Source organism: Labrus mixtus, chromosome 12, assembly GCF_963584025.1.
Source record: "Labrus mixtus chromosome 12, fLabMix1.1, whole genome shotgun sequence".
Lineage (NCBI taxonomy): Eukaryota > Metazoa > Chordata > Actinopteri > Labriformes > Labridae > Labrus > Labrus mixtus.
In genome coordinates, this window is record NC_083623.1 from 6,598,985 (window position 1) to 6,621,957 (window position 22,973).

The 22,973-nt window shown below is 42.0% G+C and overlaps 1 protein-coding gene across 1 annotated transcript; it reads right to left on the reverse strand.

The window, feature by feature from the left end:
- Window positions 1–627: 627 nt before the first annotated feature.
- Window positions 628–17,954, reverse strand: gareml (GRB2 associated, regulator of MAPK1-like). The gene is made up of 7 exons (XM_061051695.1): window positions 17,695–17,954; window positions 13,136–13,276; window positions 6,429–6,559; window positions 6,121–6,286; window positions 4,782–5,632; window positions 2,641–2,810; window positions 628–1,685 (listed from the first exon to the last, which is right to left on the reverse strand). The coding sequence occupies exons 1-7, from the start codon at window positions 17,804–17,806 to the stop codon at window positions 1,088–1,090; spliced, it is 2,169 nt and encodes a 722-aa protein (XP_060907678.1). The 5' UTR covers window positions 17,807–17,954; the 3' UTR covers window positions 628–1,087.
- Between the last annotated feature and the right edge of the window lie 5,019 nt (window positions 17,955–22,973).

Consider the following 22,973-nt stretch of genomic DNA (forward strand, 5'->3'; position numbering starts at 1 on the left):
AATTAAACCATCTCAAAAGCACAAACTTGATACAGTAGAACGTTTTTTATCCAGCGAGGGTTTAGTTAGTGATCAGTACCAGGTCTCACTCAATTCTTGACTGGTTGCTTCTTACTTTCTGTGTTTTTTGTTCTTTTTTTTCAGATAAAAACAACTATCGTTTCATTATCTTTAAAAAAAAAACAAAAAAAAAAACGCTCTTTTATTTTGCTTTCATACTTGCACAAAACTCTCGAACACTTCTTGAAATTTCCAGGTTGAGCTGCATGTACGAACACAAACAGCCAGACTTTTTTTCACTTCAAATTGAGGTGGTGGGATGAGGTGGGATGAGGTGAGGACGTATCCTGCAACAGGTGCAAGACCATAAACCGGTATGTTCTTCTCTGCTCTTTGTTGATACTGTAAATGAACTACACATAGCATTGATATAAAGGTTTTTATCCCGAGATAAAGAAAAAACAAGTTGAGATTTGTAAAAACAACTGAAATGAATGAATGAGCGGGAAAACCAGCATTGAAACCTCATCATGACAAATGAATTAAATGAAGATCTCGAGAAAACAACCAGGATTAAACATTATCACGGGTAAATTGAGTAAATATATTGTATGGCCGCATGTCCACTACAGCTTCAGAAATTCTTTATTAAAACTGAAGGCATGTTTTCCCTCGTATCAGATTTCATGTGCTGAAGGCCGCACTAATCCATGTGGAGCTTAAACTTCCAGCTGAAGCGTGAGGATGAACTAATTCTTGACTTCCTGCCCCGAAAAACAAATTTAAATAGAAAACTTTCAACATATAACATTCTGTTTTAGCCATTTGTTAGTAAACCTAGTAGTCCCAGTGTGTGATTCAAACAGTCTTTTTTATAAACTTGTGGTGTGAAGCCAATATTCAAGGTTTTTTGACCACAGGGTGGCGTTGTTTCCTTCAGCAAAGTGTCAGCTTGAGTCACAGGGGCTCAGCAGTCGCTTGGTCACAGTGGAAGGCACATTCAGGACGGCTCAGCAGCCAACAGGCACATTTTCAGGACAGTGTGTGTGTGTGTGTGTGTGTGTGTGTGTGTGTGTGTGTGTGTGTTTTAAATCTTCGGCCTCCAGCCCTGTATGAACTGTGAGATCTTAGTGACATGGAGTCGGCTCAGGTGGAAGTCCTGTGACAGGATGTCCTCGGTTAGCTGCACCAGGAGGCTGCCATCGATCCGCTCCCTCTGGAACACGCCCACTGCTGCCTCTGAAAGGCCGATGAAGCGAAGGCAGGCGGACACTTCCTCCAGTGACAGCACAGAGAGGTCAGAAGGAGGACGCCAGGTGGGATCAGGGGGCGCGGACAGGCCCTCAGTTATTCCTGTGGATGTCCCACCCCCTTCTGCGCCTCTGGAAGAATCTGTTGTTGGGTTGGCGGTGGGCTCAGGTGAGGGGCAGGGGGACTGGCGGTTGAAGGGGTTTAACGCCCCGAAGGGAGCGAACCGGCTCTGCGGAGGCGGCCTCAGTCGAGGTCCAGAGGAGGTAAAAGAGTCCACCCACGGCTCCGCCCAGGCCGCCTGTGCCGGCTGTGGGTTGGCTGTGCTGTCTGCAGGGAGAGCAGAGATGGGCTCGGGACTGGCGGGGTTTGGGGCGGGGCAGTCGGCCCAGGAGCACGGGTAACAGTAGAGGGACGCATCCGGAGAGGGCGAGCAGCTGGGACGGAGCAGATCGAAGGGTATCAATCAACATGATTTAAAAAAGTGAAAACACGGATATGGTTTACAGTCATTTTCTTACAGCAGCAAGTCAGCTTTTCCAACATGATCATGGTTAGGTTTCATAACACTTCTTAAGAAATCAATGAGTGACATCACTGAGACTACGTCCATTTTTATAGAGATACAAAGATGACAACAGGTGGCATCCTTTTAGTGGGAAACAGCCGACACTTGGGGTGGGACAAAATATTGATACAGTAATATATCATCGCTCTGACTCGTGTGACACATTTTTTTAAATCGCTGGTGCCAAATATTTTACGTTTTTTTTTTGTTTTTTTAAAGTATGGCACTAATTAGTTTTCCCTGCCACTTTGACTCACTGTGTCACTGCCTCATAACGCCTCACGGTGGTGCTTTATGACATGAATGAGGGTAACGTGAACAGAGGTTCATTTGCCAAAGAAGAAGACATCGGGATAAAAGAAGCAGAAGAAGAAGACAGCGGGATATTGTCGGACATCGGCGTAAAGAAGTTAAAGGAGGAAGTGTGATAAGGGGTGGAATGGACACCAAATGGAAATTAAAATCCTGCATTTTTTATCTGCAGTTAATCAAATGTTGTAATGTAATATTATATGATTGTCTTGTGGGCCACGTATTGTACGCTTGCCGTATCCTATTGTACCCTATTTTATCCTATCATACCTTCTGGTACCCTATCGTATCTCATGGTATTGCATCTTACCCTACGGTATCCTATCATATCATGAGTTACCCTATCATCCCAAGCGAACATATTGGTTCAATTTGACCTCGAAGAATTCTTCCTGTTTGTGAAGGAAAACCCATCCAAGGAAAAAAAAGTGTCACTGCTGATAGAGGATGTCTATTCTCTCAGTTTACTGTTGAAAAAAAAAAAACAAAAAAAAAAAACATTGCCACTGTACCTGTCCTGAAGTCCCGAGGAGTAGAAGGAGAGGTTGGGTCTTGGGGAGGTGGAGGCTTTGGGGAAGCGAGGTGGGACAGGAGGGCTGGGGGCTGGGCTGGAGATGGAGCCTCCTTTAGAGCAGCGAGGGGGAACAGGAGGGGCGATCAAGTAGCGACACTCCTCTCTCACCTACACATAAACACACACACACACACACACACACACACACACACACACACACACACACACACACACACACACACACACAAACACACACACACACTCAGCAAATGAGACTTACAACATCAAAAAGTAAACTCCTAAAACTCGACTTCTCCGGGGGATTTGTGGAGAATTTATTTGTGTGTGTGAGAGAATGTGTGTATTTGCTTGTCTCAATGTTCTGCTTGGTAAATGTCAAACTTTGTGACCTTTACACCTCAAACAGACTGCCTCACACACACACTAGCAAGCTCTTTGCACACACGAACACAGAGTGCTTTGGCAAGCTAAATATCAGGGAACGAGGAACACGGTGTGCGACAGGGTATAATCCAGCTGCAATGCAGGCGTCGACACCCACGCGCCCTCGTAGTACCGCTGCCACGCTGCCATCGCTCTCTGACAGAAAAAATAATAATTAAGGCAAACAAGCGTGATCTTTTTCTCTTTACAAACGCAGACACACGAATACCAAAGTAGGGAAGCAACCTCGGAAACAGCTCGTCCATGAAAACAAAGTTCGCAACTGGAAACGCCGTTTGGTGGTGAAATAAAACAAGTCTTTTTGAGATACTGTTCACCACTAATAATAACAGCCTTCAATTAAACATGAGAAGCATGAAACAATATGTGGACTCATCATTATCAGTGCACATACAACCATGAATCTATCAAACTGTTTGTTTTTTTAAATAGCTGTAATAGAGTTACTCAGGATTTGATCTAAAGGTTTGGGAAGGCTTCTTCTTTTCTAACTTCAGCTCGACTTTTACGGAAGTGATTTGTATTTAATCTGCTCTGTTTTTCTGAAATAACGAGACACGTCCAGCAGATCAGAACGGGCTGTATGTCTGAACAGCTGCAAAGTGCAAAGGTGACTGTGTGACGTAAAAAAGAATTAAAAAAATACCCGACCAATGTGGGATTTTTGGGTCCGATACCGATGCCGATATTAGGGACAGAAAAAAATCAGATACCAATATCGGCTGTTATTTTTTTTAGATCTATCTGTGATGTTTAGAGATAAATATAGATATAGAAATGTACATTTAAATTATTCATATTACAGAAGGCTATGAAGACCACAGTTTCTACCAAGTACCATTAAGGAGCTGAACTCTGTAAAGGACTACAACTGTGAATGAATCATTAGTAAAAAACAGAATTTCCCCTTGCGGGATCCATAAAAGTAAATCTTATCTTATCCTATGAATCTTATGGAGCAAGACCAAATAACATGACCAAGTGCAATTGAACTGTCACTTTTATTACTGTGTGTTTATTACTGGTTCTGTGTAAATGTTTGTCCTTTTAACCTGTTGTTCTCTGTTCTTTGTTTAATGTAATCTCCTACCACTGAGATATGATGCACTGACATTTAGTTGCAGGGGACAAAAAACAGATACAGTATTATGAAAGTACTAATTAAAGGTTATAAAGAAACTTCAGCTTCCTTAAATCAAACTGTAAGATAAAATGGAGGTTATTTTGGTCAAGTGAAAACCTCAGTGTTAGTCCTTTGTCAACAAGCATCAAACTACAACGTTAGCTTTTTGTTTTTCTGTTCTTATCATCAAAGATGGTGTCACTCTCATAATCAAAAATAATTTGTTTTTTTGTGTGTTGTACTTCAGTGTTGCACTTCTTATTGGGTTGTTGCATCCCTCTGACACAGCACACATGTTCCTGCTAACTGGTGATCACATATGTATTCATGGGCTGTAAGTGTAAAGCGGGCCTTTCCAGGAAGTCAGAGTGTGTGTCTATGCGTGTGTGTGTCTGTGTGTGTAAATGTGGTCAGTGAGGTTTAAAAGCCAAAATGTATGAATAATTCAAAGCAGGCATCCTGACTTTTAACAGCCGGATGCTGCTGCAGACAGATAAGAAGCATGACAGACAGACTGAGAGACGGACAGAGAGGTGAAGATAGAGACTCACAGCATCAGATTTTGGAGGTACGGGTGGCGGCGTGGACACTCTTGTTAGCACGGTACCAAGTGTGCCATCTAAAGAAGAAGACGAGTGGAAGGAGATGAGGTTCGGCTCCTTCCCCAAGCTCTCTGGGTTCTGATTGGTCCAAAGTTCCTCATAAGGGATTTCCTCACTGGTCCTCATTTCTGCATCAGTCCACTCGGGAGTCATATACTCCCGCTCCTCACCTGGCCCCTCCCCCAACCGCTCCCCGAGAGAGTCCCTGCAGCGCTGCGATAGGCTGTCTGAAACCCCGCCCCCGTACCCGCACATGGAGAGGCGCTGCAGTGCTGGCGCTAACGAGTCCTGACCCGACACACACATGCGCGACCGCCGCGGGCTCACGCACTCCTCCGTCATACACTCCAGCTCTGGTCTGGTTTCCCTCACGGCGCGAGAGTAAGCATCCGGGTCGAAGGAGTGCCGCAAGAGAAGGCTCTCCAGCGCCGCCGCGTGGAGAGAGGCCTCGGCCACGTTGAAGCGGGGCATGCAGCGCAGCAGCAGGAAGTGCGAGGGGGAGACTTCCTGGTGGCGCAGCACCATGCAGAGCACCACCGTCTTGCTGACGATGTTGAGCAGCTTGTAGCGGTGGCCCTCTCGGACGGCGTGGCGGTCGTAGGTGTTGCGCGGGGGTCGCGAAGGCACCGAGACGTTGACGGGGAGGCGGACCCTCTCGATTATGCTGCGTACCGTGTGCTCTCCTCCCAGCATGCCTTGTTCAAGAGGGGAGCGTGTGCAAAAGCGTCCACGACAGCCAAAGGGCAGGCTGACGCTCTGATTGGTGCGGTGGTTCATGCAGACCAGGCAGGGAGTTTTACCTGGGAGGGGAGGGGGGGGGGGGACAGAAAGAGTAAAGGTACAATCCTTAGACTGTATAAAAGATGGACGACATGATAGATCCCCCAAAGTGTAGCCAAAACATTTGGAGCGCCGCCTACTGACTGACTGCAGTAGGTGCTTCAGTTTGTTCCAGCAGCTTGTTATTGATCACTACATATGACGCGTAACCCATGGCAACAGTATAAGGTATTTATAACAACTACATAGCGATGGTAAATCTTTATACCCAAAAAGAGAAAACACACATTTCTTACTCTGTTGAAACTCCTCACATGAGATGAAACCTGCATTTCACATTTTCTCAATTTTTTTTCTTTTCACAAATATAGCAATTTCCAGGGAGAATAAACTTTTCTTCCCATAGATTTTTGACAAAGATACACCTGGTTGTTTTTTCCTCCTGTCTCACACATCTCCCCTGATTGACCCCTGAAGACGGACTACATAGAAGTTTGACCTGACTTACTTCGAGGGGTCTTCCCCAGGCGTCTCAGCAGCGCGCTCAGTCCCGTCTTTTCCTTGGAGGGCGTGGCACAGAGAAGCTCTGCCTTCCCCATGAGTGACAGCTCATCTCCTGCCTGCAGAGTGAAGCTGTAGGGCTCGCTGTCCTCGCTGAACTCGCCTGAGACCACCTGCAGAATATACATGTGCGGATGTGTGGATATGATGTTGCACGACAGATAGTCTGTGAAGTAACCTGAAGGAGGGCAGACTATCTAGTTTAGAAAAATAAGATATAGCCTCTCTGGTAAAGAGTGTGTCAGGAAAACAAACCTTGACGCTGAAAGTGATCGTCTCCATGACAAAGACCCTGTCAGGGAAGACTCCAGCAACTTCCTCCACACTGGCAAAATACTGGACCGGATCCCTGACGTCTCGGTCCTCATCCAACAACTTGAACTTCCCTGCAGAGAGGCAAAAAGAAATGGAAAAGGAGGGCAAAGAAGGATTATGAATGGAGGTAAAAAAAATAAAAAAAAAAGATGGCAGGAGGAGGGAAGTATGTTTGTCAAAGAAGAGAAGGAAGGAATGAAGGAGAAGGAGGATACAAAGGGAAGAGTGGAGGAAACTGGAGCCCCGTTTGACCAATGCACAACACTCCTCAAAGTTACAAACATTTTAAGGGGAAAACAGATTCTTCACTCAGACTTTTTCCTGAATTTTTCCTGCCAATCCTCAAAAGCCAAAGTGAGCCAAATGTGTGAATGCAGCAGGTAATACTCAGGAAAATGTACCGTGCAAATGTGGGAAAGAATGATAATTGTATCCTGCAACCGACTTTTGTGGATATACTAGGGCTGGGAATCTTTTGGTGTCTCACGATTCGATTCGATTATGATTTTGATTTTCGATTCAGAATCTATTTTCGATTCCAAACTATTCATTGATCCATGAATTCAAAGTCGTTTTTTTTTTATGAGTACATACTTCAGGATCTACTCCAGTCATCTATGAGACTGGCTGAATTTCTTGCTGAGTTAAAGAGCTAGCCTTAGCACTTAGCAGGGAGTGACTGACAGCGTTTTTATGTCCCTACACTCACAGACCAATCAGAATCAAGACGGGCTGTCTTTTTTTATTACTTAAATCTGACTCTTTACATTCTTACAAGCAAACACACACACACACACACACACACACACACACACACACACACACACACACATATCCAAAGTACTCCCAGTTTGTAGGAGAAGCACACAAAGACACCTCCGTGACCTGTATGACCTGGCACCAGCTCTCGGCCAATCAACAGCCGAAGGGGTTGGCATGGCAACACAATAAAGGACCCCCATTCTCACGCGGAGCAGAGACACATCACCATGGAGACACTCACACACACACACACACACACACACACACACACACACACACACACACACACACACACACACACACACACAACTCTCTCTCTCTCTCTCACCCTTTCTTCCCTCGTCTATCTGTAAATCTTTCACACTCTCCGGTGTCGCGCTCCACTGACTCTGTTTGTGTTCTTGAAACTGTAAATGTTTGAGGCTTGCACCACTTCTTGATGTTGTAAAAACCCTCCTGAGAATGCACACTGAGCTTCAAATCAGATCGTTTATTCCTATTTACGGGTTTATGGGATTACAGTTAACTACTCTAAACCTCTGAAGACCCTCTCGTTTCTCTCTTTTAGAGTCAGAGTGTTTGTGTGTGTGTGTGTGTGAGGGAGAGAAAGAGAAATGAGAAAGTTTCTTTTGTCTGTGAGGCCGAGCAGAATACCAAACTCCGCCGTCCTCCTCGCCAACACCTCCCTTCCTTTTTCTCCCCCCCCCCCCCCCACCTCCCACCTCCCACCTCCCGATTCAGACATGCAGGGCCCCAGGGATAAGGAGCTTCCACCCCGTCGAACAACACCAGCAAGTGCTACTTCTCAACACAACCCATCGACCCCCCCTTTAAGAACCTTTAAGTGACAGACTCAGGAGAAGTAAACAGAGCCACCGCTGAACCTAAACAGTAAACCAGTTCTCTCCTAAAACTCTTGCCAGAAAGAGGATTATTTAGAGGGGGGGGGGGGGGGGGGGGAACAACAGAATTAAGATGCATTAACATTTGTAAAATCTATAATTACTATGCAGAAAATGTTCCCAGAAATAAAACTGAATCACTTTGAGGCTTTTAAATCCTCGCGCATAAAGCTTTGGCAGCTAGTTCAGCATTACAAGGATCTCTGTGGCGCCAACTTGCTTCCAAGAAACCCATTCATTCATCTTTTCTGCCCTCTATCTTTCAGTCATCCTCCCTCTCATTGACCGAGGAGGAGACAGACAGCGAGAGAGAGAGAGAAAGAGAGAGAGAGAGGATAAGCAGGAGGGAGCATCCTGTTGTCCGTCCCCCAGGGGGAAACCTATATTGCTCTCCTGCAAGGCTTATTTAGACTTCCTGTATGAAGTCATCACACAGACATTAGCTCATCACCGGTGATGCCTTCTGATTCAACAACAACTCACCTGTCATGTGGTGCTAAAAGTGTCCATGCATTTAACTGGGACTTGCTGGCTGGCGTTTTTTACCGTGTCTACCGGAATGCATCGTTAAAATGGATCACAGCTCAGAAGGTCATCGGGTTGATGTAATGCTGCAGCTAATACGACGCTGTGTCTAACTTTAAACTGGAAGCGAAAAAAACTATTTGAAGCAGCCCCCCCTGGCATGACTAAAGTCCAAGGCGTGACATAAGCCCCTGGTGTGACGGGGGTGACTTATTGATAAGAAACTACAAAGATAATGGAGATTGAAAAGGGAGATTTCAAGTATTTGAAAACCCATTAGCTACATGCAGAACACAGCTAACGTTAGCATTGAGCCACTTCTTGTGCTAAATGGACTTGAGCTTCTTTAGCTTTAGCTTCTTTTCTAGTCTTCTGACTCCTCAAAGCTCTTTTACACTGCAGGTCACACCTTCTCATTCACTCACTGAAGGCAGCGGTTGCTATTCAAAGTGACCATCAGAAGTAACTAATACCCTTCTGTTTCTCATACTCCACCAATGAAGCAGCAGTTAAGTGTCTTGCCCAAGGGCACATCGGACATGTGGCTGCAGGAGCTGGGGATCGAGCCCCCAACCTTCCGGCTGAGATACGACCGACTCTACCAACTGAGCCACAGCCGCCCCTAACCTGATGTTCACGTTTGAGAATCACAGATACAACATGAAAGGGGATTTAAACTCTGGATACTAATACATCATGAGTCAGGGGCTTCTGCTCCGGGGCTGCAGCCGGACGCTACTCACTGAAAGACATTTACAGTACCATCATGTTGCCCAGTCTTGCACAACTGTACAACACGTTACCTACTTTTTACTTTAAAAATCTTATTCTGTTTAAGTTCATTGACAGTAAGAATATGGCTGTTCCAAACTTTCTATTTTTTATATTCCACTCCTGTTTTCATTTCTATTAAGCCAAAAACACCGAGACATGATTCTTTTGTGTTTAAATCTACGTGGCAATAAACCTGATTCTGATAAACACTTCCCGACGAGCCAGAAAATCCTTTTTGTCCAATTAAAGACCGAAAAAATACCAATCTGAAGAAAAGAAGAATTTGTTATGACTGACCTTTGTTTAGTTTCTTTGTTTCCTTTTGTTGTTGCTTAGTTGTGATTTCCTGTTTTATTTTGTAATTTCTTGTCCTTGTGTTTCTGTTTCCTGTGCATTTTTCTGTTGATAATCCTGAGTTTAGTTTTCAGTGTTTCCTGTTTTATTTTGTAGTTCTTACCCCTGTGTATCATGTCTAGTCTTACTTCCTCCCTGTTCCCTCTGTTCATACGTCGTCGTACTAGTTCTGTGTTCCCAGTGATTCATCGTGGCTCTACATGTTTCTGACCTTTAATGGATTTTTTTCAGTTTGGACATTTTTTTGACTTTAAAGAGGTAAAGCTTTCTTTTCCCTTGGATGTTTTGAATCATGAAACCTTTTTTGAGTTCTACAATTGGGTCCTTTTCCTTTCTTTAAATATTCAGTACTGTGACAAATTTGGCCAAATAAGAAAAGAAGTTGGGAACTAAACTATTTAGGTTTGAGCACTACAGCGTATGTCTGCTTTTTTTTTTTTTAAAGATTTATTTTTGGGCTTTTTGGGCCTTTAATGGAGAGATAGGACAGTGGATAGAGTCGGAAATCAGGGAGAGAGAGAGTGGGGAATGACATGCGGGAAAGAAGCCACAGGTGGGATGCGAATACGGGCCGCCCGCTTGAGACGACAGCCTCCATACACTACCGCGCAACCAGCGCCCCATGTCTGGTTTTAAGATGAAGTGATAAGAGATTTAAAAATAAAAAAATACTTCATGTTGAAGTTAGTTTGTAACAGAACTCTTCTTATGCTCATTCTAGGATGTTCTCGTGTGGTGGAAAGGCAGAAACATCCTGAAGGAAGGTTTGTCGTTGAGTCCTTTATATTGTATTTAGCTTAAAAGGGTCTAAAGGGGGAACTTCTTCATTTTCACCGTCATGGTGTTAACACTCAGTATGTTTACATGCAATGTAAAGTCGAGCTCTGGTCCTGTCCAGAGAATAGATCTATAACCAAAGTATGTCCCAGTTCGCTATGGTAGGTGGCGCTATGCCGCCTTTTCAGCTAGTAATTATTGGACCTTCTCCTGGTCGATCATGCTAACAAGTTAGCAAGTGGCAAACTGGTTGTATGTTGAACTGTGAAAACACAGACAACTTTACATTTCTTCCATTCCTATGATTTACTTTTGGTACAAATGTGATGCATGCTATCCCTCTAGCTTATGCTAATATCCGAATACAGTCGTCAATGAGACTTCCGCTATATGCTACATATTTATGCTATTCGACTTCATGACCAAAGCCCGGCGTGGGAACTGTGGAGCATGAACAGAATGTTTGGTCCAGTGTGTGTTAGTCCACCTTTGAGAAATTCGACTTCAGACGATTTCAGTCTGACTAACATGTTAACACGTATTTGTAAAGTGCACTTTTAGTTGGACTAACACAATAAATCGACTTTTTTCAAACTGCATGCTAACGTACTCTCTGTTAGGTTGCCTTAATAGCCGAGTACTTGACTTGAAGTTGTTTACTTCATGCTGCTCATGTTGCTCATATTAATTGTCTCCTGTTTCCGCTGTGAAATGCTTAGACAAAAACGACAATGAGCTCACCAACCTGCCCCCCCCCCTCAGCCCCCCCAACCCATTCAAATATTCCTTCATTCTTCCGAAAAAGCAGCCTGAGAGGCATCAGTTGTGTGAGGTGACATCAGCGCTCCATCAGAGGAGGAAACAATGAAGAGGAGGCATTAGGATCCAGTTACACAGCCGATGATGTGACTGGTCGGAGCGTCTGAACGATGAGACGGTGTGGTGATGGAGCGCCGGTGAGGTCATAGTGATCAGACTCATTCAGCAGGAAGACGGCAGGTCAGTGGTACAGGAGGAGTCAGGGAAGGTCATGTGTATATAAATACATCTGGTTTGTGTGTTAATGTGGCCTGGGTTGTATCAAAGCCCCCGTGAGAGTCAAAAAACACTACCTGCTCATGTACCGGGTAGGACCAGCAAAGAAATAAAACCTAACATTTGATCACAAATGAAAAGTTTCTCACAGGAGTATTAAAGAGAAAAGTTAAGGTCTGTTGTATGTACATAAATATTTATCCCTCCAGGTTTTTGTGGGATGATCCTTTGATATTCGCAGCCTGACATGATAGATTTAAAAATGTTACAATGAAAGTTGTAATGTTCTGAGTTTTTGTGTTTACCTCACATTACCTGTGAGTGACTGGGATCACCTCGGGCCAAATAAAATGCGTAGAAACTTGAGTGAACCAAAGTAAATCCCATGAAATAATCATGTTTGAAGTGAGCATGTGCACTAGGCGGCAAGGAAGTGTGGACAACAGGAACGTGAGAAATCCTTCCTGCATGTTATCCCATATTCTCTTTTGTAAAGCGTCTCGAGACAACGCTTGTTATGAACTGGCGCCGTACAAATGAGGGCTTGGTTGACTGGGGTGGTAGCTATAAGCGCAGAGTTTAATGTACAAAGTCTTTATTGGATTTAGACTGATCCACTGAACCGGCCATTACCAGGAACAGTAGAGGTTAACTCTCGCAACCTAGCAACAATAAGCGTCAGTGAGTAAAGCTGCCGGCCACCTCTGCAGGTGTAATCACTGCAGCTCTTTGTTACAGCGCTGTGGTGGGATTGTAAAAAGGGCTGAGGTTAATATCATCTCTCTTAAAATCTGCGTCCTTTAAACACTCTTAACATGCTGCCATGTCGATATAATGTTGTTCCATTGGTTTTATTCATGTCTGTCTTCAACAATTTGGTCGATATCTCAAAAGGCGTCACTGTTTTACTCTTCTTTTAAGAAACAGGCTGAAATTCACTGTGACTGTTTTAATAATGTGAGACTGTTCATTTAAAAACTCCTTCTTGATTCTGGCTGTTTATACCTTGGGGTTTTGTCTTCTGTCAAACTTTAAAGGCGTGAGCTTTTGATTGATACCTGCTAAGAAAGTTAATAACCAAACACCAGGAAATAGGAGCCTGTTCCACTTTTACTGTAAATACGGGATCCTGCTCCATCGGGGACAAATCTTATCAACTTTGTTCACAACAGAACGAAATGTCGAGTTTGACCTTGTCATATTTTTGTTCATCTTTGGATCGTGGGGAACAACCGGCGGACATTACTTGCCACTATCAGTTTATCATCTTAATCCCTTAAGTCACTTTAATATGCTTGTTTGCCTTAAAGAGACATTTCCCCCAAACAAGAATAGAGCGAGTGGAAAATTATGACCTCTGGGAAACAAACATTTAAGTGACAAATTGCCTTTTAGAGAAAGGTTGAACTTTTGACTGACTGTTAAGACACTTTTATGTAAGACTGTGTCGAAATGTGTGTGTGTGTGTGTGTGTGTGTGTGTGTGTGTGTGTGTGTGTGTGTGTGTGTGTGCGCTCACCCTGGTACTGCAGAGGGATGTCAATCTTGGGTCCGATGACGTAATGTCCCTCCTCTAAGCTGTGGGCGGTCACTGTGGTCCACTGACGACAGGAGTGTAAAAGCACCACATCCTCCTCGGACAGACCCTCCACACATTCACCTGTAGCGCACACACACACACACACATACGCACACACACACACACACACACACACACACAGAATGGGATTAGGATTGAAGAAATAGCCCATTAAAAAAAACACATTTAGCATTTTTAAAGTCACACTAAAATGCACGGCAACGGGAAACAAACTTCCCTACACACAAGCAAGCAAGCACACACACACACACACACACACACACACACACACACACACACACACACACAAACATTCAGGATTCTGTGTGCATAATTACCACTCTCCTTGACTGTTCATCAGCCCCAACATACTCATCAGGGCCCACGATGCAACTGACAACCAACTATTACACTGCCCCCGTGAACCCACACACACACACACACACACACACACACACACACACACACACACACACACACACACACACACAGAGTTCCAGCTTAAACCGGGGCCATCATGTCGCACAACAGCATTGATTTCTGCTGAAAGCACAGCGGTACAACTCAATCACAACACAAACACACACACACACACACACACACACACACACACACACACACACACACACACACACACACACACACACACATACAGCTCGGTCTCCCTGTCTCACTCACACACACACACACACACACACACAGATCACAGGGATGCTTTATGTTCCAGCTGCTGATGAACTGCTGCTACTAAAAAAATCCTTTTAAAGTGTTAGTCGCCTGAGGCTCGACACCAATGCTCCAATACTCCAATATTTAGCTGCAGGTCAGTTGACATAATTGTGGCTAATAGAAACATGTTTTTGTTGGTACTCGAAGCGAAATCTGTACATAACGGCAATGCCGTTTTGCAAATATAACATTGCTACACTGGATGAGTCAAAGTCTTTGCTGTCAACAGATTTCCACGGTAACTACTTAATAAGAGTTACTGAATAGTACCACCAGTCAAAAAGTCTTCAGAGCCAATAACTGGAGGTGGAAACACAGTTTTTAAAGCTCTGACACATGTTTTGTTTGATTGGAGAGGAGTGTCTTCAAGATTTGGTTTCTTAACACTGAATCTCATTCATACAAAAGGTACCAGTCGAAGGTACAACAGCTCAAAGTGAGGTGCAATTCGGGTTGTCAAGAGACCAACATTGTAAACTTTGATACCTTTTTAGTAATTTTAAAGAATTTTAATAACTGTTTGGACACGACAGCGACAAAATGGAACTCCTAGACACACAATATCGGGTCATTTCTTGTTTTTGATGACCTAAATGTGCAAGATAACTCCTGCACACATGTCTACATTACAAAAATATGTTAGCAATGTTTCAGTACCAAACACAATTATGAAGTTTTCAATACTATCAGTCATCACAATTCTAGAAATTGAATGGGTTTAGAAATAAAAAGTGTTGAATTTTATCAAAATCATCGGACTATCTTGAAAAATGACATCAAGAAGCCAACAAAGAAATATATAAGAAGAATATAAAAGAAGTCCTGGCTACTATCAGCAACATAGGCGTGAGTGAAAGTAGCTACTCCTACTCATGCAAACTTGCTATGAACATGGACACCCTTTACATTTTTTGTGAAGAAACGTCAGTATATCTTTTAAAAATATTCACGTTTTCAATGTGACACCATGATCCACATAAAATAGCGACTTTAGCTGGCAAATAAATGACGAAAAAGTACCAAATTACTGTTTAAAATATGCATTTTAAGAATACTAAAGTAAGGTATAGGTAGCCTACCTCCAAATTCAACTAAAAACTACGGTGAGGAACTTTAGTTTTGTGTCGACTTTGGATCCCCCTGTGGACAAAGTGGTACCTTTTATGTCTTTGCTGATTTGGTCTTTTACATCCGCACTTTACACAATTGTTCAATCTCATCCCGGATGTTCTCGATTAATTTTACAGCTCATAAAGAAGCTTCAGTACTGTTAGTAATTTATTTCATAACCAGCTTAAAAACTCCTCACAGGAGCTTCAAGAAATATGTTCTTCCAACAAATGTTACTGTTTCCACTGCTCATAACCACAGCTCATTTCCCTTTGGTTGGCATGATTAAATTGTTACAATCCATGTGATTTTGGTTAACTGCACGTAATATATTGAAGACTAATTGCTTGCGACACTTTATCTGTAACTTAAGCCAAGTATTTAATTTGATAGTGTGCAGTCAGGAACATATTCATGTTGCCGGCCACCAGGAAAACCCCCATCACAGTGAATTACACCCCCGCACTTACATACCACTGACACACAAGCTCTCCATGAATAAAACACAGCTTTTGTTTGTTTGTTGTTGATGGGGGGAAAATATGATGGAAATTTTTTTTGCACAAAATGCTGACATCATGGCGTGTTGTAGATAACTAACCACCCTCTCTGTGTGTTGGCTGGTTAAGCAAACAAACAGGGTTCCGTAAAGCTCGGTTAATAAACACCTGCGTGCTCAACTAATCCCTCCATAATGTGCGCACGCAGAAGTTCAGGTGCGTCATTTTTTTTTTTGGGTACAGTTGCGTACTCGGCATGGCTGCACGCTTGCATTTGTCTGCAGAGGAAAGTTGAAGGTTTTTTCCTCCCAGTCGCTGCTCGTTAGTATTCACAACATTCACCGACAGATTACAGCATTTACATATGAAAAGAATTGAGCAGCACTTGAGCAGCACAACAGACACTTTGTGGCTTTCCGGGCCTCGCTGGACTGGAACAATTTTGGCCATGACACCCATCGACGCTTCCCAAAAAGTAAAGACACCAAATCTGGTGAAGCAGGGGAATCGTGTTGGCGGTGAAACATGAAACACAAATAAATAGAAAAAACTGGGCCCGTTTCTTTCAGAATGACTACCCTACGCAAGTCAGTGGGGTTGGAGTGAACTGGGAAAGTCTTGAGTCCGAGTTTTAGTGCCGCAGCGACATCAAGCCAGCAGGAATGCAACAAAGGAACACCGGAATTTAGACCGTGATGGTTTACAAAATAAGAGCACCAACGTAACCCTGTGATTAAAACTTATAAATATAGCAGGTTGTCATTTTCCATCAATAATATTACTTACACAAAATTCAGTATTTAAAAAAAAAAACTTTGGTTTGACCATTGGTTATCAATCAAGATATTTTAATCAACACATGGTCAAGCTATTTATGTTGTATATGTCAGCCAGAGTTTAAATAGTGGTGCTACATTAGCAGCTGAGGTTGAGACACCATGTCTTTGATTCCCATGCCATCTTAAAGTTTTGTGAAGTGTCGCACAGGAAACAGGAACTAGTCTCTCAATGATACAGGCTCATATAAAGTAGTGAGAGAGTCTCTACTCTCCAAGATATTTGCAGGTGAGGAAATCAAGAGGCTCACATTTTGGTAGACATGATACTGTGCTGCTGACTGATGTCAACTTTCAGAAATTATGGATGGTGTCAATCCAGTGTATTATCTCTAACATGGAAACAATTTCTCTTAAATACATCACTTGTACAAGATTTGATGGGGCCCCCTCACTATAATGGCCATGTTTTCACACCATATTGATGCAGTCAGGTGAAGTTAAAGCTAGATATCAGCTACCCTCTGATTAAAAAAAATGCCTGTTTAGTAAATAAAAATCATGCATTTTGGGTTTATTTTGGATTCAGCGTGTCACAAATGGTGTAAATCATGAAGAACAGCAGCTAGACAAAAAGTAAGTTAAAGTTAAATTGCACTTTTTTTTGTTTACTTTTTGCACTTCATATTGTTATTGACATTGCACAAGTTTCTCTAAAGGTGTAGTAGGTGTGGTGTAATGATTCAAAGTTGGGCTACACTCTTGTTTTTGGGACAGCACCAGCAACTAAATTGCATGAGCACTGAGTGACATTTAAGCAATTTTCTTGATGTCAGCATGTTGTGCAATACTATGTAAATATTATGGTTGAGCTTTTTGGTTTAAACTATTAAATTATCCACTTTAAAAGCTGTCTGCCCAAATCATAGGGTAGAATTATTCACATTTCCCTAATAGGGCATGGTTTTCTTCATTTAGCTTATCCAAGTTGTTGTTATTTTACTTTACAAAGTTTAACAATGTTTTATTTTGAAGGGTTTGACCGGAAGCAACACTTTCCTCGTTACTCTTGACCCTTAAAAATCCTCCACAAGATTCTTCGAAAATTGCTGCACTTGTTCTCACACGCAAGCGTAATTAAACTCACAAAAACCCCCCTCGAAACAAATATTCCTCTAAAAAAAAAAAAAAAAAATGTTGAAGTTTTAAACTCGTTTCCTGTTTGAAAACACAAATTAAATTGAACATGTCAGCACACTGTCACGGTTATCTCAGAGGAGTGTTAAGTACTGTCATTTGACATTTGACAGAGAAATTAAGAAGTTTTTAAAGGGTCTCGCTGGAGCTCAAGGCACCTGCTGGAGGGGGGTCTCCAGTCTCTTACCGTGGGCGAGGCGCACCAGAGTGGGCAGACGGAACTTGCTGACCACCGCATCCAGCGGCAGCGCCAACGGGCTCCAAGTGATCTCCGACAGGCTCGCCGACAACTTCTCCATCCTCCCGGGTCATCACGGTACCGGAGATAATGGTGTTGATAGCAGTGAAGATAATGACGGTGGCGTAAAAGACGGTGATAGCGATGAAGCGGATGATGGTGAGGGTGAGGGTGGCGGTATGATGGCAAAGAGTTTCGCCATGTTTGACTGTGTGGGGGGAGAAAAAAAACAAAAAAGGGAGCGCAGTCACAGTCGGTGGGAGGGAGCGCGAGCCCTCTCTCTTTCCCACCCCACCACCTACACACAGAATTAACTAGTGGAGTCAATCAAACTTATTTTGTAGTTTACATCATTTTTAAATAAACATACACGTCAGAAAGCCCTTTATACATCTTTCTATTTTTTTTATTGTTTTATAAAAAATTCCATCAATTATTCTACTGTGCGCTCTCAGGTTAAAGGTAGAGTTCGTGAAATATAAACTTATACAAAAGTAGGATAATGCTGCTCAATCAACACTTTTTAAGTTATATGTAGCATGTGGGCTAATTGTGCATTTAAGTCAAATTTATATTAGGAAGAAATAAGGTAGGTCTCTAGGAGCTCAAATGTGAATACCAACAAAATCCAAACACAAATAAATTTAATTATTATTATTATTGGATTTCACATAAATAATATTTTTTATGTGAAATACAATAATAATTGTATTTCACATAAAAAAAATACTTCCAATATAACAAAACAATAAGTTCAAACAACCAGCATAAATATCCTCTTAATCAGAAAACGCTTCTTGGGTCCATCAAAAAATTAAAAAAAATAAAGTCAATGTCTTTCGATCCGTGTTCGAATGTCTTTTTTAGATCCTACCAACTTGTAGGCGGGGTAGATCTCGAAGGTTTTAGCTCGCCATCTCCACGGTGTAAGGTTCATACACAAAAAACAAACCTCTTACTTTTTTTTTTAATATAATTTATATTTTATTGATTTTTATAGACAGACAGATTAAAAGGGAACAACAAAACAGGCAGGAAACATAATAGACAATAAATGGATGACAGAAATGAGATACAACGATGCAGAAAGTATCAACAGTGCATCACCAGAAGGAGGACGTATGACATGCGCTTGTAAACAAACAAAAGTCAATCAACACCCTGGCAGTGATGTGTTGCGTTCTCCTGATATAAACTGACTAAAATTGTCCCGTTGCTCCTTAGAAATGTCATTTTTCCAGTTCAGCTTTCCAAGCATATTTTCACAAGCAGCTATTGTCATCATTTCTTCTTTCCACATTTCCAGCGTCGGAGTTCTTCATTCTTTCCAAAATCTAAGAATTAGCCGAGCACATGTTGTTAAGCCAGTTGTTAATACTTTAAATGAATATGTGCTTAAATAGGGTACTACACTTTTATCCCCCAGGAGACAGAGTGGAGGTGATCTGGGAAGTTGGCATCCCAACCAGTCCTCCATAAGTGCTAAAACATTGTTCCATAATGGGAAAACCATTCGGCACTCCCATAAAGCGTGAATGTATGTACCGCATTCTGATTTACATTTACAGCATGAACTACTTTGGATTAAACCCATACTATTAAGTCTTGCAGGGGTGTAATAATATCTATTCAATGTTTTATATTGAATAAAATTGCCTCTGATATACTTCCCATTCTGTAAAAGAACTCTCCCACATCTCCTCATCCAGTGTGTATCCCAAATCTTTCTCCCAAATCCTCTGAAGAGTTTTACCTTTATTATTGTTTAACCAGGGACACATTTCGTACCACTTTGAGGCTTTAAGGAACATTACCGGTAGTTGAAAGTATTGCTCGATTGTGTTTTTTTCCTTAGGAAAGTGAAAATGTTTTTCCATACAGTGTCTAATTTGCGGATACTTCCAGAGATGACCATGACCCTCTAAGTTCAATTTATCATTAATATAACATCCTGTTATAAGAAAGAAACTGGTCATCCTCAAATAGTTCCCCAATCAGTCTAATACCTCGTCTTAGCCATTGTGCCCAGTAAATTGTTTGTTTACCTATTTTTATTTTAGGATCATACCATAGGGATGCATATTTTTGGTGAGTTTCAGAGCGTTTACATGTTTTATGAACCCTTTGCCACACCGTCTTGGAATAAGCCGAGATGGGGTTTACCCTGTGTGCTGGTGACTGTGTCTGCAGAGACCCCGTCCTCTGCCTGTATTTTGATGTTTTGGTTGACTCAGGAAGTTTCAGGGTTGGGAGTGTGTTTCCATAAGTCAGTGACAGAGCTCAGGTTTGTTAGGGAGTGACTAAAACTCAACGTCTGGAGTGGGCACCATTCAAATCGATGGATAAGTCAGACACGGACATAGTGGCAGTGAAAATATTAGGCTGTTCCAAAACGATGGTGAAACTTAATTGGGTTGGCTTTCACCCTCTTTCGGGCACTGGGCTTCGGCTTGGGATTCATGGGCGGTTCAAGGCAGGGGCCAACAGGGGCCAGTGCCCCTGTAACACTGAGCTTGGTCCCCCCCTGTGGCCACCCCCCCCCAAAAGTAAGAGCCCCCCTAATAACACATACACACTCAACAACCTGACTCACAATCTATCATTAAATACTGTCACTAAAACAAATATAAATCATGGTATTTCATGATGTGCGCTATTATTTGGCATAACATATATATCTTTGAAAGCGATCGTCTTTGTCTATTTTTCCTGGGCTTAATGTTCCCCTCTGACAAAACAACTGGCCCCAGTTTGGCCCCCTCACTGCCACTGTCTTGGGATGAAGAGTGAGGAAGAGTTGGTCTGCTCTCTGTTGGACAGGCAGGTGCTAAACAGCTTAGCTCGTGCTCTCTAAATTATCCAAGAGCCTTTCCACTGCAACAATAATGTTTGCAGCTAGCTTGCAGTATAGGTACAAGCATTAATGGTAGACGCTACCTCCTGCAGTGGTATCTTTCAACCCAATTCATTTTACAGAGATTGAGCTAATTAAATGTTCTAAGCTGTGATAGCGCCCCAATCTTCATCGGACCTCCTCTCCTTCTTAATGAAGTTTAATTAAGGGAGTCTCTCTCTGATTCACAGGAGAGGAAAGAAACAAGGACATTAATGACATATTGTACGTGTTTTCAACAACATGCAACATGTAATAGGTCGTAGTTTCAGGGGTCAAAAGGGTTAAAATTATCGTTTTGCTGGTGCCAAAAGTTTTGATTTTTTTTTTTTTTTTAAATGACTGAGCTCTAAAAAAGAATTTCCTGTCAATTTGACTCAGTCACTGCGTCACCAGTTTATGACCCATCAGCTGATTTAATGATTGAGACTAAAGTGAATTAAGTAATCCAGAGGAGATGTTACGAACAACAATGAGATAAAAGACGATGACAGACGGGTTAAAGGATGAAGCATGGGAACAAGTCAAAAACCGGCACCAAATTGAAGTGAATGAAAACATCCATCCTGCTCGTAATCACATATCCTGATGCATCACCCGATTATCTTGCAATATGTCAACGATAACAGAATCACTGTATCATGATTTTATTATTGTGGGAGAAGAATCAGGACCAAGTGAGTAACCCTGTGTTTTTCCTCCCATAGTTTAAATCAAGATTCTTAAAAAAATGAGTTCTAGTTCATTTAAAGGGAAATGTATCAGCAAATATATACTCGCTTATAGTATATACTTCTGAGACAAAATAATGACCATCATGCACATGTAGCTTGTGCTAAGACTTAAAGCGGATTGAACAAACTTTTTCTATTCAGTCGTCCACGCTGTAAAGATGTTGGCAGCATAACAGCAGGAAGCAGCCATGTCAGCTCCCACACTCAGACCACAAGTTCATTTGAATCACAGAAGAACAAACTAATGAACACCTACACACCAGACCAGTATCTCAAAGCGCCTGCGAAAGAAATCAGTTGTTCACAATCCCAAGAGAGCAATTTGACACATTTTAACATCTGTTTAAGGAATCTTTTCCTCGTAATCAAGATTTCACAGAGATGTAGTTTTCAAACTGTAGATGGTGGTGTCGATCTAAAGGACATCTTTTTCTATTGAGTTCAAGTATTGACACTGTTCATATCAGTCCAATCACTACAGTACATACACAGTATTGACGTTGGGGAAGTGAAATCAGTTTATTCTACTCTTCACCCAGTATTAAACCTCAGGCCCCCCCCCCCCCCGGGCAGGACTCTGGTCAGCTCACTCCCAGTTCAATGAACCAAACTCCCAGCGGAACTGATTCATTTGCAATTGATTGATGCCAACATAACAGTTTTCATGCTACCGTCATAAGTGAGCAGGTCACAAGTTCACAGAGATGGTTTGAATGTAGTTTTAAATTTAAGCATGATTCAAAACAACTGGTTGATTAAATTCTGGTTATCATGATCATGACGTAGTCTCCCCCAATCACAGATATTTAAATATTTCTAATGACAAACTCGAGACCAAACGCACAACAACAAATAAAGCAGTGCTGTGGTTTGTCTACTCAGTTAGTTAAAGTGTACACTCAAACTGTGACTCATTGGACATGTTAATACCTTACCAATACTATATGGAGCCAGACTGGACTAAATCAAAGATCCTTCACAAATAACAAAATGGATTTATCAAGTACCTATTTTGTTTAACAGCATTGAGCAAAGAATAAAAACAAGGATTTTGTTTTTTCCTTTTTTTTAAAAATAGTCTTACTTGATATTCCACATTTTTAACTTGTATCTGTTAATTACATTTCCAGAAGTTTAAGTCCTATTCATGTCTACCTTCTTTTTACTTACCATGTTTTACTGATTGGTGGTATATTCTTACTGATGGATTATTCTCTTAAGTATTGATCACTGTTGTAACTTTATGTTTTGTTCTGTAATTTGTGTGTCAGGCCAACTCACTCACTGTAAACCAAATCTAGCTACAGGTTAAAATAAAGTTCACTTACTATCTCTATGAATAAACATCCCTGCAGTAGCAAAGGATGTACTGACTGAAGATAGGCAAAGTATTCTAACTCCTTTTAAAATGTGGGGAGACAGACACCATAATCTGCTCTCTCACACACACATTGAGAGATGGTCACAGGTTAATTCTCACACCTTGTTTTTATCTAATTTCTTAATTTTTTGCTCGGCCCTATATGGAGGTTCAATAGACACGGGTATTTCTTTACAGCCACAACAATACAAAGCAAAAAGACAAAACATGTAATGAAAAG